The sequence below is a fragment of the Gossypium hirsutum genome, chromosome A12 (assembly GCF_007990345.1).
Source record: "Gossypium hirsutum isolate 1008001.06 chromosome A12, Gossypium_hirsutum_v2.1, whole genome shotgun sequence".
NCBI classification, from domain to species: Eukaryota; Viridiplantae; Streptophyta; class Magnoliopsida; order Malvales; family Malvaceae; genus Gossypium; species Gossypium hirsutum.
In genome coordinates, this window is record NC_053435.1 from 15,714,791 (window position 1) to 15,736,089 (window position 21,299).

General features: G+C 38.3%; 1 protein-coding gene across 1 annotated transcript; it reads right to left on the minus strand.

The window, feature by feature from the left end:
* Positions 1-947: 947 nt before the first annotated feature.
* Positions 948-15,934, minus strand: LOC107920518 (uncharacterized). The gene is made up of 6 exons (XM_041084124.1): positions 15,842-15,934; positions 15,415-15,650; positions 3,694-3,905; positions 2,890-3,078; positions 2,221-2,326; positions 948-1,266 (listed from the first exon to the last, which is right to left on the minus strand). Exons 1-6 carry the CDS (start codon positions 15,932-15,934, stop codon positions 948-950), a joined length of 1,155 nt encoding a protein of 384 aa, XP_040940058.1.
* Between the last annotated feature and the right edge of the window lie 5,365 nt (positions 15,935-21,299).

The window sequence follows — 21,299 nt, forward strand, 5'->3', positions numbered from 1 at the left end:
ACTTGATACTCAATTTCTTTTCTTTTCAAATCCGCATACGATTTCTGTCTATCCGACGCTACTTTTAAACAATCTTGAATAACCTTAACTTTATGCTTGGTTTCTTTGTTCAAATCAACTCCGAAAATTTTACTTTCCTTAAGCTCTGTCCAATACAAATGAGTTCGACACTTTCGGCCTTATAACGCCTCATAAGGTGCCATCCTCAAACTAGACTGATAACTGTTGTTGTAAGCAAATTCAACCAAAGGTAGATAATTTTCCCAACTACCTTGAAACTCAAGAACACAACATCTAAGCATATCTTCAAGTGTCTGAATTATTCCCTCGAATTGTCCATCAATTTGTGGGTAGAAAGCTGTACTAAAATTCAGTTTCGTTCCCAAAGCCACTTGCAACTTTTTCCAAAATCACGACTTAAATCTAAGATCTCTATTTGAAATAATCGACAATGGCACACTATGAAGTCGAACAATCTCTGAAATGTACAAATCAACAAACTTATCTAGAGAATAATCTATGCGTACCGGTATCAAATGGGCCGATTTAGTCAATCTATCGACTATCACACAAATAGCATCTCTCTTTCATGGAGTTACTGGCAACCCGGTCACGAAATCCATAGTGATTCGATCCCATTTCTACTCAAGGACCACAATAGGCTGGAGTAAACTGGAGGGTACTTGATGTTCAACTTTAACCTGTTGACAAATCAAACATCTTGTTACAAATTCTGAGATATCTCTTTTCATGCCATTCCACCAACAAACTTTCATCAAGTCATTGTACATCTTAGTACTTCCCGGATGAACTGACATACGACTGTTATGTACCTCCTGTAAAATAGTCTGGATCAACTCGGCATTCTTCAGAACACAGATTCTTCTCCGAAATATCAAGCATCCATTGGAGTTAATCTGAAAGTCGGGTTCACTGGTTGCTTCATACTAAACTTTCTTAGCTTGTAATTCCTCATCGGATTTTTGAGCTTCACAAATCTGATGTAAAAGAGTCGACTTAGCTTTCAATTCAGCTAAAATGGAACCATCGTCATATAAGGTCATCTGTGTACTCATTGTCCTCAAAGCGAATAGAGATTTCCTACTCAAAACGTCGAAGACCATTTTCGCCTTTCCCGGTTGATAATCAATTATAAGCTCATAATCTTTCAACATTTGCAACCATCTCCGTTGTCTTAAATTAAACTCGTTTTCAGTTATCAAATACTTGAGGCTCTTATGATCGGTATAGACATGGCATTTTTCCCTGAATAAATAATGACGCCAAATCTTCAAGGCAAACACTATGGCGGCCAGTTCCAAATCATGAGTTGGATAATTCTTCTCATGAGGTTTTAGATGTCTCGAAGCACAAGATACAACTTTTCCTTCTTGCATAAGCACACATCCTAGTCCATTCAAGGACACATCACTGTAGATGACAAATTCTTTCCCTGATTTTGGTTGTATTAGCATTGGCGCCTCGGTCAAAAGCATTTTCAACTTTTCAAAGCTTTGTTGGCACTTTTCTGTCCACTCAAAATTAACATCCTTTTGCACCAATCCCGTCATATGAGTGGCTATCGTAGAAAATCCTTTTACAAACCTTCGAAAATAACCGGCTAAGCCCAAAAAGCTCCTAACTTTGGTTACATTCCTTGGAGGCTTCCATTCAACAATGGCAAAAATTTTACTAGGATCAACCCAAATACCATCATTGGAAACAATGTGGCCTAAGAATCCAACTTCCTGAAGCTAAAACTCACTTTTACTGAACTTGACATAAATTGCTTATCCCTCAAAGTCTGCAAAATGATCTTCAGATGTTCGGCATATTCTGCCTCATCTCTAGTGTAAATTAAAATGTCATCTATGAACACCACAGGAAACTTATCCAACTATGAATGAAATATTCTATTCATCAAATCCATAAACATAGCCGGAACATTCGTTAATCAAAAAGGCATAACAAGGAATTCGTAGTGACCATACCTTGTTCTAGAAGCAGTCATAGGTATGCCTGTCTTCTTAAATCGCAGCTGGTAATAACTGGACCTCAAGTCTATCTTGGAAAACCATGTTGCTCCTTTTAGTTGATCGAACAAATCATCAATTCTTGGAAATGGATATTTGTTCTTAACCGTTACCTTATTAAGTTACCGGTAATCAATACATAATCTCATGGAACCATCTTTCTTCTTTACAAATAACACGGGAGCACCCCAAGGTTGCAAAGCCTTTATCAACCAATTGTTGCAACTGTGAATTTAATTCCCTTAACTCCATTGGAGCCATCCTATACGGAGTGATAGAGGTAGGTGCAGTCCCTGACATTAACTCAATACGAAATTCAACTTCCCTAACCAGGGGTAAACCTAGCAGTTCTTCTAGGAACAAGTCCGTAAATTCACATACAACAGGCACTAATTCGACTTTCAACTAAGATTCCTTTGTATTCAACATGTAAGCCAGATATGCTTCATATCCTTTTCTCATACATTTTTGACCTGTGATTAAAGAAATTATGATTGGCAAGCCACTAAGTTCATCTGATTCAACTCAAAGGACTTCTCAATCCCATAACTTTCCATTTACAATCTTCTATAGCACCATGAAGTGTGAACCAATCCATACCCAAAATAACATCGAATTCATCAAACGGAAACAACATCAAGTCGGCTGAAAAACAAAGACCTCTAATCATCCAAGGGCATTTCTTGCATACTTTATCGACTAAGACATGTTTGCGTAATGGGTTTGACACTCTAATGACAAATTCTGTAGACTCGACGGGTAAATTCAAGCTAGATGCCAATTTCATGCATGCATACAAATATGTATATCCTGGATCTATCAAAGAAATAACAACAGTCACAAAGAGAAAATGTACCAGTGATCACGTCAGGCGATGATGCTTCTTCACGTCCTCGTCTGCCATAGGCTCTAACCAGAGCTCTAGCCTCAAATCGTACTACAGTCTCTCGTGTAGTATTTTTACTGCCAGCTCCAGTAGCAGCACTTTTCGGGGGTCTCCCCTTTGAAGCTGAACCACTCTCTCTTGTATTGTGAAATCTCTCGTCTGTATCAGGACAATACTTAATAAAGTGGTCTTGAGTATTAAGTATTGTCCCGATACAGACGATTTCTCTTGTATTGTGAAATCTCTCGTGTAGTATTCATTCTCGTTGAATGGGCATGTAAGGCTAAAGAATTGACAAGAGAGAAGAAGAAAGCCGAGTCGAAAGCTAGAGATATGCGAAAGAGAATGATGAGCAGATCGACCCCAACTCAATCTAAGAAATCTAAAGATTTGTATTCTCGTTCTTAAGCATCGATAGGATGCTCCCACAAAAATTGTAAGAACCAATGTTCGGGTTTCCAGACTCAAGCTATATCTGTAGCTAGCGTAACAGACGCTAAACCTCGTCGACCCGAGTGTGAATACTACGGAAGAAATCATCTGGGCTCATGTAGGAGGAATACTTAATAAAATGTGAATACTACGGACAATACTTAATAAAGTGGTCTGTATCATTACTCCTACATGAGCCCAGATGATTTCTTCCGTAGTATTCACACTCGGGTCGACGAGGTTTAGCGTCTGTTACGCTAGCTACAGATATAGCTTGAGTCTGGAAACCTGAACATTGGTTCTTACAATTTTTGTGGGAGCATCCTATCGATGCTTAAGAACGAGAATACACATCTTTAGATTTCTTAGATTGAGTTGGGGTTGATCTGCTCATCATTCTCTTTTGCATATCTCTAGCTTTCGACTCGGCTTTCTTCTTCTCTCTTGTCAATTCTTTAGCCTTACATGCCCATTCAACGAGCACAACAAAGTCCTTTAGTTCAAGGATGCCCACTAACACCCTGATATCCTTATTAAGTCCGCCTTCAAACCTCCTGCACATCTTAGCCTCAGTGGGCACACACTCTCGGGCATACTTACTAAGCCGGACGAACTCTCGCTCATATTCGGTAATCGACATGCAACCCTCCTTAAGTTCAAGAAATTCCTTATGTTTTTCGTCAATAAACCTCTCGCTAATTGTAACACCCCGTACCCGAGTCCGTCGCCGGAGTCGGACACGAGGGATTTGCAGACTTAAATCACTTCTTTGCACAATCCATTTTAAAATTTTCCAGGCAAGCTGGCTAACTGCGTCACTGTCACCTTAAAAATCATATCTTGAGTTTCACAACTCGAAAATCAGTTTTGTGATTTTTCCCTGAAACTAGACTCATATATTCATCTAAAAATGTTTTTCTAGAATTTTTGGTTGGGCAAATTAGTACAGTTTGTTAGTCAAAGTCTCCCCTGTTACAGGGATCAACTCCACTGACTTTTGCGCCTTACGACTTGGATATCTCCCTGTACAGGGCTTCAATGCTGATGTCGTTTGTTTCTATAGAAACTAGACTTAAAGAGGAATCTATACATATATGGAATGACTTCTAAATGTCTCTGGTTAATTTATAATGTATTTCCAAAGTCAGATCAGGGGATCCAGAAACCGTTCTGGCCTTGTCTCACGAAAACTTTAACATCTCATAATATACTGTTCATATGAACGTTTCGTTACTTTCCTATGAAAATAGATTCATCAAGGTTCGATTACATAATTTATTCCCTACTTAATTACATTCCTACTATTTTTAGTGATTTTTCACATCCACATCACTACTGCTGCCAGCATCTATTTTTAAGGTAAACTTTACCTATTTCTTATTTCCTCCATGGATCAACTAGAGTTTGTCATACATATTCCAAAAATGATCATGAATAACCATTCCCATGGCTATCCGTTACCAACATTTCCATACCTCTCGACGGACAACATACAAAACGATTATAAAGCTATGATCAAAGTATATTTAAGCCATTTTCGCATGGCTATCCAAATTTACACAAAACCGAAGGGTACATGACCAACAACAAAAGGGTAGTCCTATACATGCCATTTCAAAGTTCAACCAAAAGTATACCAAAAGGAGCTTTGATAGTGTGGGCGACTTCGACTTCAAAATCCCGAGTCCGATAGCTGAAGAACCAAAATCTATAAAACAGAGAATCAAAGAAATGGAGTAAGCATTAAATGCTTAGTAAGTTTTGAGCCAAGAATTTAGACACAACCAAAGTATAGCATTCATGTAGCTAAACGGATAATTTCATATGCACAAATTTTCAATATCATACTTACTTCACATTACCAACCCTTTTATTCATACACAAAGATCAACTTAGCCAAAGGCCGATAGCTCATTTATCAACTGAGCGAATACTTATTTGTAAGGGCTCAACTAATTCAAAGCACATACGAAACATACCTCAATGTTGGGATGTTACAAGCGTATTAATTGAAATTTTTACAGCAAGATCATTCATTCCCAAATCACGTACCTTCGAAATTTAACCGGATATAGCTACTCGTTCAAATGCCTTCGGGACATAGCCCGGTTATAGTAACTCGCACAAATGCCTTTGGGACTTAACCCGGATTTAGTAACTCGCACCAATGCCTTCGGGCTTAGCCCGGAATTAGTATCTCGCACAAATGCCTTCGGATCTTAGTCCAGATATGGTCACTTAGCAAAAAGCCGTCGGGACTTAGCCCGGACATCATTCGAATAACCATGCACATTGAACAATAAATCATGACACATTCGTATTTCATTTTCATTAGCAAAACTCAAACACAAGACACTTATCACTCTTGCAATTTCGGCTCAATAGCCACACACAAAGAGCGTGATTTTGATTTGCTTAAAACATGATCTAATCAAATCATAATTTAAGCTCTATTACTCAAGAACTTACCTCGGATGTGGTCGAGCGATTTCGACAGCTATTTGATCACTTTTTCCTTTCCCTTATCCAACTGTGGTCCTCTAAGCTCTTGAGCTAATTCAAACAAATTTAACTCATTAAAGTCTCATTTTGCTAGCTTATGGCCGAATATGACAAGGAGTTTGATAGGTCATATGGCCACCTTTTAGCTCAAATACACAATGGTCATATGCATTTTTAATCACATCAAGCAATTTAATACAATTCATTCGAACATCAAAAGAGAAGCTCAAGGTACTTAGCCCATATATACATTAGACATTAGAGTCACATATGTACGAAATCACGAATCGAATTCAACATACTAGCTAATATTTCCCCTTAGCCGAATTTTCTAAGTCAAGCTAAAGCCATCAATAGGCTACCTATGGCCGAACATACACATAACTTATGTACTTATTCATGTGGCCAAACATATATGTCTATGTTGGGGCCGATTGCAACACTTAATACATTCTACAAGTATGGTCACTTGTATTGACTAAACACCATTTTGTTTCAAGTTCAAAACTTGGCTAATACACACATATACACTAGTAAATCAAGCACTAACATTTGCACTTCACCTTACTACCATTTCTCATCCAATAACGTGAACAACAACCATACCATTTCAATTTTTGGTCATGGTTGAACGAGGAACTTAATGTCTCACTCAAAGATGCTAAAAAGAAGATTCAAGAGTCATCAATCCACCATCACATGCATCATTACAAGCTTCACTTTTAGCATGCAAATAACATCAACACAAATCCACCTTAGCCGAATATCATCTCCATAACATAGTAAGGATTTGAACCATGGGCTAGTTAGAACTCAAGCTAACGAAAAAAAACATGCATGAATCTCATGGCACAACATCAAACTTACCTTAATCTAGATACAAGTATGGCCGAACCTCCTCCTAATCCTCTTCCAAACCAAACATGAAGCAAGAACTCCTTCCTTCTTCCTTAAATTTTCGGCCAAGGATGAACCAAAGGATGAACATTTTTTTTGTTTTTCTTTCCTTCAACTCACGGCAATGGGGGGACAATCACACACATCCTTTCTTTTTTTTTGTTTCTCATCCTACTAACACTAATATTTTATTGCCCATGCTCTTTATTTTATTAATCCTTACATAATGCATTACCCCAACATGTTTATGACATGTTTTTAGCCATAACATCTTGTCCACCCATGCTCATGGCCGGCCACTACATATTAGGGGGGGAATTGACATGCAAGTCCTCCCTTTTGATTACATGCACTATTAGATCCTTGTAGATTAGCCTATCACATTTCAAAAATGTCACCCATAAGTCCTTTTGACTAAATTCACATGCAATTTACTAAATCGAAGCCTAAAACTTTCACACCTTCATAATCACATATTTTAGACAATAAATATCACATTCAAATAATTTGGTGACTCGATTTAGCGGTCCCGAAACCGCTTTCCGACTAGGGTCACTTTAAGGCTGTCACAACTCTCCCCCACTTAAGAAATTTTCGTCCCCAAAAATCTTACCGGTAAATAGGTTTGGGTATCGCTCTTTCATAGAGTTCTCGGGTTCCCAAGTAGCTTCTTCGATCCCGTGTTTGAGCCATAACACTTTCACTATCGGAACCCTTTTGTTTCGCAACTTTTTCACTTCACGAGCTAGGATACGAATCGGTTCTTCCTCATAACTCATATCGGCTTGAATTTCGACCTCGGAGGGGTTTATTACGTGCGAAGGATCGGATCTATAACGTCGAAGCATCGAGACATGAAAAACGTTGTGGATTCTTTCGAGTTCAGGGGGTAAAAGCAACCTATATGCAACTGGGCCAACTCATTCGGAGATCTCATACGGCCCAATGAATCTCGGACTCAATTTGCCCTTACGGCCAAATCTGAGTATCTTTTTCCAAGACGAGACCTTAAGAAACACTTTGTCTCCCACTTGATACTTAATATCTCTTCATTTTAAATCCGCATACGAATTCTGACGATCTGATGCTGCCTTCAGACTTTCACAAATTATTCTTACTTTCTGTTCAGCATCTTTAATCAAATCCACTCCGAAAATTTTACTTTCACCGAGCTCGGTCCAAAACAATGGTGTACGGCATTTACGCCCGTACAAGGCCTCGTAAGGTGCCATCTTAATACTTGATTGAAAACTATTGTTGTAAGCGAATTCAATCAAAGGTAAATACCATTCCCATGAACCACTAAACTCGAGGATGCAACATCTCAACATATCCTCAAGTATCTGAATTATCCGCTCGGATTGACCATCGGTTTGTGGATGAAAAGCGGTGCTAAAGTGCAGCTTGATACCCAAAGCTTCTTGCAATTTCTTCCAAAATTGCGAGGTGAATCTCGGATCTCTATCCGACACAATAGAAATCGGTACCCCGTGTAATCTCACAATCTGAGAAACATACAATTCAACTAGTTTATCCAATGAAAAATCCGTACGTACGGGGATAAAGTGAGCCGACTTAGTCAGTCTATCCACAACAACCCAAATCGCATCTTTCTTACTTGCCGATACTGGCAACCCAGATACGAAATCCATCGTGACTCGATCCCATTTCCATTCAGGTACCATGATTGGCTAGAGTAAACCCGTAGGCACTTGATGTTCCGCCTTTACTTGCTGACATATTAAACACTTCGAAACAAAATCGGAAATGTCTCGTTTCATACCATGCCACCAAAACTGGCGTCTCAGATCGTTGTACATTTTCGTACTCCCCGGGTGAATTGACATTCGGCTACAATGGGCTTCGTTCAGAATCATCGAAATGAGTTCTGAATTTCTTGGAACACACAACCGACTTCTGAACCTCAAACAATCGTCATCATCAATTTGAAATTCGGATTCCATATTCAGAACACATTCAGCCCGTTTTACAACCAATTCATCGTCGACTTTCTGAGCTTCACGAATTTGATGAATCAATAATGGTTTGGCTTTTAATTCAGCTACTAACAAATTGTCGGGTAGAGCAGACAAGTGTACATTCATCGCTCGTAAAGCAAACAGTGATTTCCGGCTTAAGGCGTCCGCAACCACATTAGTCTTTCCCGGGTGGTAATCAATGACAAGCTCATAATCTTTCAACAACTCAAGCCAACGTCTTTGTCGCAGATTTAAGTCTCTTGGAGTCATCAAATATTTGAGACTTTTGTGATCCGAAAATACATGGCACTTCTCACCAAATAAGTAATGTCGCCATATTTTCAAGGCGAATACGATGGCAGCTAATTCGAAATCATGGGTCGGATAATTTTTCTCATGTGGCTTTAATTGTCTCGACGCATAGGCCACAACTCGACCTTCTTGCATCAACACGCAACTTAACCCAAGTAGGGAGGCGTCACTATAGATGACAAACTCTTTGCCTGATTCGGGCTGCACTAAAATTGGGGCTTCAGTCAAATAAGTTTTCAGTTGATCAAAACTTTTCTGACATTTTTCTGTCCATTCGAACTTAATATCTTTTTGAAGTAGCTTCGTCATGGGTGTGGCTATCATCGAGAAACCTTTTACAAACCGTCGGTAGTAACCGGCGAGTCCCAAAAAGCTCCGAACCTCAGTAATATTTCTCGGAGGCTTCCAGTTAAGTATGGCTGAAATTTTGCTTGGGTCAACTCGAATACCCGATGCAGATTCCACATGGCCCAAGAAGCTAACCTCTCTTAACCAGAACTCACACTTACTGAACTTAGCATATAACTGCTTATCCCGTAAAATTTGCAACACTAATCTCAGGTGCTCAGCATGTTCGGTCTCATCTCTTGAATAGACCAAGATGTCATCAATAAACACAACTACGAACCGGTCCAAATACTGTCTGAAGATCCGATTCATCAAATCCATAAATACCGCAGGGGCATTAGTGAGCCCAAACGGCATCACTAAGAACTCGTAGTGGCCGTATCTCGTTCTGAAAGCAGTTTTGGCTATATCCGAATCTCGAATTCGCAACTGATAATAACCCGATCTCAAATCTATCTTTGAAAACACTGAAGCTCCCTTTAGTTGATCAAACAAATCATCAATACGCGGTAACGGATATTTATTGTTTATCATCATTTTATTCAGCTGACGATAGTCAATGCACAACCTCATGGTTCCGTCCTTCTTTTTCACAAACAATACTGGTGCACCCCAAGGTGAGAAACTTGGTCGAGCGAAACCTCTATCCGTCAACTCTTGCAACTGAGCTTTCAATTCTTTTAACTCGGTTGGTGCCATACGATACGGAGCTATCGAAATTGGCGTAGTTCCAGGTACAAGCTCAATACCAAACTCTACCTCCCGAACAGGTGGTAAACCCGGTAATTCTTCAGGAAAAACATCCGGGTATTCACAAACCACCGGCACAGATTCGGGTTTCTTTTCTAATTCTTTGGCATCAAGTACATACGCAAGGTATGCTTCGCACCCTTTTCTTACATATTTTTGGGCCAACATTGCTGATATTACAGCTGGCAACCCCTTTAAGTCCGTAGACTCAACTCGGATTATCTCGTTATTTGCGCACCTCAAATCAATAGTCTTGCTTTTGCAATTCACAACTGCATCATGCGCGGTCAACCAATCCAAACCAAGAATAACATCAAATTCATCAAACGGAAAAAGCATCAAGTCCGCCGGAAAACAGGAATCTCGAATTACTAGGGGGCATTTCTTACACACTTTGTCGACAAGCACGTAACGACCCAAGGGATTTGACACCCGAATTACGAACTCAGTAGACTCAATAGGTAAAGTCTTACTGGATGCTAAGGTTTCGCATATATAAGAATGAGTAGAACCAGGGTCAATCAAAGCAATCACATTAGTATCGAAGAGAGTAAAAGTACCGGAAATAACATCTGGCGAGGAAGCATCCTCGCATACGCGTATAGCATAAGCCCTAGCAGGAGCACGAGCCTCAGATCTGGTCGTAGCATATCTGGATCCTCTCTGACCACCACTAGCATTGCCCGTATTTCTGGATGGTCTACCTCGAGCAGTGGTAGCACCCGGTTTCCCGCTTTGATTTATATTCTGTTCAGACAACCTCGGGCAATCTTTAATGAAGTGGTCAACTGATCTGTACTTGTAACAGGAGCGATCATGGAATCTACAACTCCCCGAATGCCATTTACCATAATACTGGCACTCCGTTCTGTCCCGACGATCATTTCCAACACTAGCGACCGAAGTGACTCGTGCACCCACAGGGGGTCGATCGCGATCTCGTCTAGAAAAGCCTGAAGTGTCTCTAGATCGGCCTAAGCCATCTCTAAATTTCTTCGATGACTGTGGGAAGGGCTTCCCCAAAGACCTCTTACGAAACTCCTTTGCTCCCACCTTAGCTTTTCTTTTCTCCATACTGAGCTCCTCGGCCTTGCAAGCTCGCTCGACAAGTGCCACAAATTCTCGGATTTCCAAAATGCCTACATACAGCTTTATATCGTCATTCAGCCCATCCTCGAAACGTTTACACATCACGGCTTCTGAGGAAATGCATTCTCGTGTGTACCGGCTAAGCCTCACAAATTTTCGTTCATAGTCGATAACCGACATGGAACCTTGTTTGAGTTCACGAAATTCCTTCCGTTTTTGGTCAATGAATCTCTGACTGATATACTTCTTTCGAAACTCGGTTTGGAAAAACTCCCAAGTTACTTGCTCTCTAGGCACAACAGAAGTCAACGTATTCCACCAATAGTAGGCAGAATCACGTAGCAAGGAGATAGCACACTTTAGGCACTCATTGGGTGTGCAAGATAGCTCATCGAGTACCCGGATAGTGTTGTCCAACCAAAACTCCACTTGCTCGGCATCATCGCTGTCCGTGGCTTTAAATTCAGTAGCCCCGTGTTTTCGAACTCTGTCAAATGGGGGCTTATTTGACCTTATTTGGTCAGTTACCGGAGGTATGGTAGGTGCGGGGGTGGTATTTGTCGGGAATGGAGGTTGTGGAACAACCGTATTAGTTCGAATGTATTGGTTGAACCAATCATTCATCACGCTATAGAAAGCTTGTCTAGCTTCATCATTCGGGTTACTAGCATTAGGTTGAGAGTCCGCCGGCGCTGTCCCTTGCGCGGGAGCAGGCGCTACACTCTCAAGATCATCAGCTACCGCTCGGTCGGGATCGGGATCCATTACTATAAATAAACACATTTGCAAATGTCAGAAATCACCACACTATCAAATAATCACATAAAATGGCATGTATAGCTAGACCCAACGCATTACGGTAGTCCTAGAATCGACTAAACCGTAGCTCTGATACCAATAAAATTGTAACACCCCGTACCCGAGTCCGTCGCCGGAGTCGGACACGAGGGATTTGCAGACTTAAATCACTTCTTTGCACAATCCATTTTAAAATTTTCCAGGCAAGCTGGCTAACTGCGTCACTGTCACCTTAAAAATCATATCTTGAGTTTCACAACTCGAAAATCAGTTTTGAGATTTTTCCCTGAAACTAGACTCATATATGCATCTACAAATTTTTTCTAGAATTTTTGGTCGGGCCAATTAGTACAATTTTTTAGTCAAAGTCTCCCCTGTTATAGGGATCGACTACACTGACCTTTGCGCATTACGACTTGGATATCTCCCTGTACAGGGCTTCAATGCTGATGCCGTTTGTTTCTATAGAAACTAGACTCAAAGAGGAATCTATACATATATGGAATGACTTCTAAATGTCTCTGGTTAATTTATAATGAATTTTTAAAGTCAGATCAGGGGATCCAGAAACTGTTCTGGCCCTGTCTCACGAAAACTTTAACATCTCATAATATACTGTTCATATGAACGTTTCGTTACTTTCCTATGAAAATAGATTCATCAAGGTTCGATTACATAATTTATTCACTACTTAATTCCATTCCTACTATTTTTAGTGATTTTTTACATCCACATCACTACTGCTGCCAGCATCTATTTTTAAGGTAAACTTTACCTATTTCGTAATCCTCCATGGATCAACTAGAGTTTGTCATACATATTCCAAAAATGATCATGAATAACCATTCCCATGGCTATCCGTTACCAACATTTCCATACCTCTCGACGGACAACATACAAAACGATTATAAAGCTATGATCAAAGTATATTTAAGCCATTTTCGCATGGCTATCCAAATTTACACAAAACCGGAGGGTACATGACCAACAACAAAAGGGTAGTCCTATACATGCCATTTCAAAGTTCAACCAAAAGTATACCAAAAGGAGCTTTGATAGTGTGGGCGACTTCGACTTCAAAATCCTGAGTCCGATAGCTGAAGAACCAAAATCTATAAAACAGAGAATCAAAGAAACGGAGTAAGCATTAAATGCTTAGTAAGTTTTGAGCCAAGAATTTAGACACAACCAAAGTATAGCATTCATGTAGCTAAACGGATAATTTCATATGCACAAATTTTCAATATCATACTTAATTCACATTACCAACCCTTTTATTCATACACAAAGATCAACTTAGCCAAAGGCCGATATCTCATTTATCAACTGAGCGAATACTTATTTGTAAGGGCTTAACTAATTCAAAGCACATACGAAACATACCTCAATGTTGGGATGTTACAAGCGTATTAACTGAAATTTTTACAGCAAGATCATTCATTCCCAAATCACGTACCTTCAGAATTTAACCGGATATAGCTACTCGTTCAAATGCCTTCGGGACATAGCCCGGTTATAGTAACTCGTACAAATGACTTCGGGACTTAACCCGGATTTAGTAACTCGCACCAATGCCTTCGGGCTTAGCCTGGAATTAGTATCTCACACAAATGCCTTCAGATCTTAGTCCGGATATGGTCACTTAGCACAAAGCCTTCAGAACTTAGCCCGGACATCATTCGAATAACCATGCACATTTAACAATAAATCATGACACATTCGTATTTCATTTTCATTAGCAAAACTCAAACACAAGACACTTATCACTCTTGCAATTTTGGCTCAATAGCCACACCCAAAGAGCGTGATTTTGATTTGCTTAAAACATGATCTAATCAAATCATAATTTAAGCTCTATTACTCAAGAACTTACCTCGGATGTGGTCGAGCGATTTCGACAGCTATTCGATCACTTTTTCCTTTCCCTTATCCAACTGTGATCCTCTAAGCTCTTGAGCTAATTCAAACAAATTTAACTCATTAAAGTCTCATTTTGCTAGCTTATGGCCGAATATGACAAGGAGTTTGATAGGTCATATGGCCACCTTTTAGCTCAAATACACAATGGTCATACGCATTTTTAATCACATCAAGCAATTTAATACAATTCATTCGAACATCAAAAGAGAAGCTCAAGGTACTTAGCCCATATATACATTAGACATTAGAGTCACATATGTACGAAATCACGAATCGAATTCAACATACTAGCTAATATTTCCCCTTAGCCGAATTTTCTAAGTCAAGCTAAAGCCATCAATAGGCTACCTATGGCCGACCATACACATCACTTATGTACTTATTCATGTGGCCGAACATACATGTCTATGTTGGGGCCGATTGCAACACTTAATACATTCTACAAGTATGATCACTTGTATTGACTAAACACCATTTTGTTTCAAGTTCAAAACTTGGCTAACACACACATATACACTAGTAAATCAAGCACTAACATTTGCACTTCACCTTACTACCATTTCTCATCCAATAACGTGAACAACAACCATACCATTTCAATTTTTGGTCATGGTTGAACGAGGAACTTAATGTCTCACTCAAAGATGCTAAAAAGAAGATTCAAGAGTCATCAATCCACCATCACATGCATCATTACAAGCTTCACTTTTAGCATGCAAATAACATCAACACAAATCCACCTTAGCCGAATATCATCTCCATGACATAGTAAGGATTTGAACCATGGGCTAGTTAGAACTCAAGCTAACGAAAAAAAACATGCATGAATCTCATGGCACAACATCAAACTTACCTTAATCTAGATACAAGTATGGCCGAACCTCCTCCTAATCCTTTTCCAAACCAAACATGAAGCAAGAACTCCTTCTTTCTTCCCTAAAATTTTCGGCCAAGGATGAACCAAAGGATGAACATTTTTTTTTGTTTTTCTTTCCTTCAACTCACGGCAATGGGGGGACAATCACACACATCCTTTCTTTTTTTTTTTGTTTCTCATCCTACTAACACTAATATTTTATTGCCCATGCTCTTTATTTTATTAATCCTTACATAATGTATTACCCCAACATGTTTATGACATGTTTTTAGCCATAACATCTTGTCCACCCATGCTCATGGCCGGCCACTACATATTAGGGGGGGAAATTGACATGCAAGTCCTCCCTTTTGATTACATGCACTATTAGGTCATTGTAGATTAGCCTATCACATTTCAAAAATGTCACCCATAAGTCCTTTTGACTAAATTCACATGCAATTTACTAAATCGAAGCCTAAAACTTTCACACCTTCATAATCACATATTTTAGACAATAAATATCACATTCAAATAATTTGGTGACTCGGTTTAGCGGTCCCGAAACCGCTTTCCGACTAGGGTCACTTTAGGGCTGTCACACTAATATACTTCTTCCGGAATTCCTCCAGAAAGAAGTCCCAATTAACTGCCTCCTTAGGCACAACCGAAATCAAAGTCTTCCACCAATGGTAGGCATCATTCCTCAACAACGAAATAGCGCACTTCAAACACTCTTCAGGTGTACAAGACAGTTCATCGAACACCCGAATAGAATTCTTGAGCCAAAACGTAGCTCTCTCAGCATCATCCTCAGTGTTAGCTCTAAACTCCTCTGCTCCTTGTTTCTAAATATTATCCACAAGAGTTTTAGAAAATCTCATAAAATCTATTCCTTGGGGCATTACGGGTACAGGATGAGGGTTAAGATGGGGTGGAGGAGGTTGTGTCTGAGCAGCTGGGTTCGCACGGACAAACTCCGCATACCAATCATTCATCATTTGGAAAAAGGCCTCTCTAGCCTTCCCCCTTGGCTCACGATTACGGGTCTACTTTCTTCAGGCACCGTCCTTTGAGCGAGGGCTGGTGCATTGCTTTCTACGTCATCTGTTATAGCTTGGTCGGGATCCATTACTATATGAAAAAGACAGCTTAATATCGTCAGGAGTCGTCACACTATCACAATTTACGCATGGCATGTTCAGCTAGACACAGACACATGCTAGGTAATCCAAGAATTGACTAAACCGTAGCTTTAATACCAATAAATGTAATACCCCTCACCCGTATTCGATGTCGGAACAGGGTACGAGGCATTACCGAACTTAAGCAGAACCAAACATACAGAACTAGGCCACAAAATTTCATTCAAACTAAAACCAATCAATTAAAGCCAATTTGTCCCTATTATAAGCCTACGAGACCTAAAACATACATCATTAGTGGTCCAGGACTAAACTGAGAACTCACAGAAATTCTAAGAAAATTTCAAGGTTAAAGCCTCATACGCCTGTGTGGAGACAATGTACATGCCCATGTGATTGGGGACAAGCCCAGGTCCCACACCTGTGTGGAATTATTGGATTTATTTTCCAGTTTGAACCTACAAGGGTTTTCACACGGCTGAGCACACGCCCGAGTCCTTGGCTCGTGTTCCTCACATGGCCTAGGACATGCTCGTGTGGTAGCCCGTGTGATTTTAGCGAGCATTCTATTTATGACATCATCATACAAATTTGAGGCACACAGCTAAGCACATGCTCATGGCTAGAGGCCGTGTCCTCCATACGATTGAGACACACAGTCGTGTCTCTACCTATGTGTTTACTACCATGCATGTTAACCTAAAATTCAAGGTGCAAGGGACATACGGCTAAACGACACGTCTATGGGGCTGACCGTGTGCCACACACGGTCTAGACACATGCTCGTGTGTCTACCCGTTTGGACGATTTGGAGGCTACTCTCCAAGCCATTAGTCACCCTTAAACAATCATACACTTCCATATGTTCAATGGCATATCACATGGCATATTTGGACACTTAAACATGCAACCTTATAGCATCACTATGACCCCTTTTTATACTAGTCCATTAGTGTTCACACAACCTTATCTTTTAGTCATTCCACACCAATTTCATGGTTTACCATATTCCTTATTATCAATCCATTATGAGTGCTATATCATTCAACCACATACTAGTAAATAAATAGTCATCCATCAAACCAACACATACACATCTTAGAATGCATGCAAAGGCAAACTTAAGGATACATCCCAATCATTAATATGGACCAAATCACATGGCCACATACAAAATAATCAATGCCCAAATGAGCCATTACACTTGGCTACTTCAACATGACACATATACACAAAATAGACTAGTTTCCTATACATGCCATGACCAAAATAATTAAACCTTTTTATACCCTAAAATCCTTGAATATAGTGTGATCCGAGCTCCGATGTCTCTCGATCCTTTGAGCTAGCTTGATGTATCTAAAGAGAAAGGAAAAGAGAGGAGGGTAATCTATAAGGCTTAGTAAGTACACATACAAATAATCTACATTTTGTAGCTATTGATAATCTAAGCATAATTACTTATCCATTATGATACTTTTCATCATGTCACATGTACATGCTTAACCAAATACATATCTTTCATAATATCATCGTATACTAAGTCCTCATAGGGTTTTAGTACATACCTGTGCCATCTTGCACACATATGGCTTACTTAAATTTTACTTTCCGAATTCATATTATGTTACCCGTTGAACATTTAGAATATGATTCGGACACACGGAAGAAATGCGCAGAAGTGCCTGAACGTAGCCTTAGTTACCTGGTAGAAAATGCACTGAAGTGCATCATATCACAGAATCACATGCGGCTCTCAACAGGGCTACTTAAAGAGCTAAGAGAGTATCCGAACACAACTTAGGATACCCAGCACCCGAACCCTAGCATGTATCACATATTAAATGAGCTCATAACACACATGACTTTCCTAGTGACATTGCATTTGTGTTCTCAACTATTCCTAACGTTCAAACAGGATTTTAGACTTCCAGACATTTACTGAATGTACTCGCATAATGGTTTCTTTCACATGGCCAACGTCTCGTAATCATATAGCAAAGCATCAAAACATGTTATATTATCAACATAGCCACATAAGCATATTAAGCAGACAAATAGCAATAAATAATTTAATAACAATAATTAATGTATTTATTTGCATATGTACTTACCTCGGTACAAAATATTGAAAATCGAGCCTATACCTCGTAAACCTCGTTCTTTCCCCGATCAAGGCCCGTATCTCGATTCTCTTGATCTATAATACCAAATTTAGCTCGTTTAATACATACATTAGTCAAAATGACCCAAAATTCATACTTGGGTAAAATTACTATTTTACCCCTATACTTTCATATATTTGCAATTTAGTCCCTAGGCTCGGATAATACAATGTATGGGATTTCTTAGTCACCCAAGCCTAGCCGACCATTTTTCATGGTTATAACAGCCCACATTTCCCTTCTTTTCACATTTGCTACCCTTTTCTACAACTTTTACAAAATAGTCCTTAAAGCCCTTTTCATGAAAATCTATTTAGTAAAAGTTGTTTACCATCCTTTAAACTCTCCTATCCCTCCATAATCATCAAAACATAAGCTTCTCATGCATGGGTAAATTTCTAAACATGAACCCTAGCGTGAAATATGGGTAAAAATAGACAGAACAAGTTACCAGGATTTCAAAAATACAAAGAACATTAAAAATGGGGCTTGGGAACACTTACTATAGAGCTTGGAAAGCTTGAAAACCCTACCTGTGGAGAACCCTAAAATTTCGACAGCAATGTGGAGAGAATGAGCTGATTTTTGGCTTATTTTCCCTTTTATTTCATTAATATACCAAATAACTAAAATGCCCCTGATGCCTTTCCTTCAAAATTTTCCACGCAAGCCCATTTTTGTCCAAAAATTTATAAATTGGGAAAATTTCTCTTTAAGGCCTCCTAATTAATAATCGAAAGAAATTTCATACAAATTGCTTCTAAAACAAAAAAAATTGCAACTTATTCAATTTGGTCCCTAATTTCCAATTTAACACCTTATACTTAGAATTTTTTCATGAAACTTTAACACATGCATATATTCATATTCTAAACCTCATAAAAATCATAAAGACAATATTTTATCGTCATAATTGTGGTCCCAAAATCGCTATTCCGACTAGGTCTTATTTTGGGATGTTATACGTGTACATGACATTATGCATGTGTATGAAAAGTTTTGAATTAAAAGAAATTTTGTAGCCTGGTTTTTCCGTGTTTGTGAATGATTAAGTCCGGTAATGCCTCATACCCTGTTCCAGTGTCGGACACGGGTTAGGGGTGTTACACCAACGATGGATATAGGTTAGGGGTTTTACAGTTTAATTTTTGAATTATCTTTGATATCAGCAGCATAGGTTGAAACCTCATGCTTCAAATGAGTATAAATAACTTGTTGATCTTTAAAGCTAAAATATGGTTGATCTTTTCTTAACTAGACTTCTTTTACACCAAACTATCTTATTCTTTTTCCTGTGTTATTTGAACAATGATTGCACAAGATTTAAGCTACCAAAAGTCATTTTAGAGCTTGTAATAATAAGGCATGGTATGACCAGCCTTCCAACAATAGTGAGAAATCATCCTTCTGTGTACAACCCATTTTTTAGTGGCATTGGAAACGGTGGTTTTGGAACCCCAATTCTAACGAGCAAGCCTGTAAATTTTATTATTTAATATTTACAAGGTTAATATAGAATTTAATTAAATTTTGGTCCCTTAATTTTGTCAATCGGGTAGTTAATTAAGGTACAATGACTAATTTGTAAAAGTGATAAAAGCTAATCGCTATGGATTTTTAATTATTTGAAAGACCAAATGGGCAATTTGACCACTATTATTTGACTGTACGATAGTTGAAGCTAGTTATAAGCCATTAAATTTGATAAGTAAGATTAATTAAACTAGTTATGATTAATTATAAGCTAATTAAGGTATATAAGCTAAAATCAAAAGTTATCACCTTTTATTTTTCCATTTACTTAAAATGAAACCATAAAGCAAACCTAGGGAAGCCGTTTTTATGAACTCAACATTAAACACTCCATTTGGTAAGCAGTTTTAAGTCCGTTTCATGTAATTTTTATGTTTTTTTATATCCCAGAAGCTTGATTTAGCTAACCAGTGTACTATTTTGCTAAACTGTTAAAGTTTTTAAAAGTTGTCATTATTGAATTCTTGATTAAATTGGCGTTTATTTGTTAGATTTTAAGTTTAAAAGTGAAAGAAAACTAGTTTGTAAAGTTTAATTGCTAGTTTTTGAACATAGGGACTAAAATGCTTTAATTTCAAAGTTGATGTTATATATCTGTATTATTAGGTAATAGAGGGTTAGAGGAGTATGTAATTAAGATAGATTTTGAAGTCGAGGCTCAAGTTTGAAAGTTATGGAAAATTCATTTTTAGGGACTAAAGGAAATAAAATGTAAAACTTTAGGAAACATTCGAAAAATCAAATTAAACTGAAATATGCATATAGTAGGATGATAAAAGTATTTGGAATTGATAAATTGGAATGAATTATTTTATAGATTGGGATTTGAATCAAACGAAGGATAGACGAGTAAAAGGCAAAATTACGATTTATTCCTCGACGTTTTGTTGTTTTTTTTTCTGGTAAGTTCATATGTAACTTACTATGTTATTTATGTTATGTTTGAATTATATTATAAGGTTTATTATTTTAGGTTAATCGTAATTTTGATAATTTTAGCATCCAAAGGACTAAATCATAAAGTATGGAAAATATGATTATTAAATATAGAACGATAATGGATGCGAAATTATTATATGATTGGGTGATATGTATATGATTATTTTTGAAGGTTTGAAATGATATAGAAACAAAAATAGTGCCTGTGTGAACTTAGTAAACTATTAGGATACTAATGGCATGTCATTAGGGTCCCAAAAAGGAAGACAGGTGTTTGATACAATTGATTAAGATCCAACCTGTGTTGCAGATTTTTTGAAGCTTGTGTGAGTAGCATCGAACTAACCTTGTGTGACCAATCCTAGTTCGAGGCTTGTGTGAATAGCTTGAATATGCCAACTTGTGTGAGCAAATTAGTCCCTTGTATTCGAGTTCAATTTACTATAGTTCTCCGGGTGAAGACGGAAATGAAAACAATTTTAATGGTATCGAAATGGTTGAAAAGGATGTTTATGAATGGAATTATGTGTGTTTGCAAATGGTTTATGAAGTGGTTATGACATGTTGTAGGATGAATTGAAAATATGTATGGGATTATGTTATAAGTTTAAATCATGTAAATGAACTAACCTTTGAACATAGTTGTTAATATGCATATGAAAGTAACATGATGCCAAAGGATCGACATCCTTATTTCCAATATGTTTTAATGTAG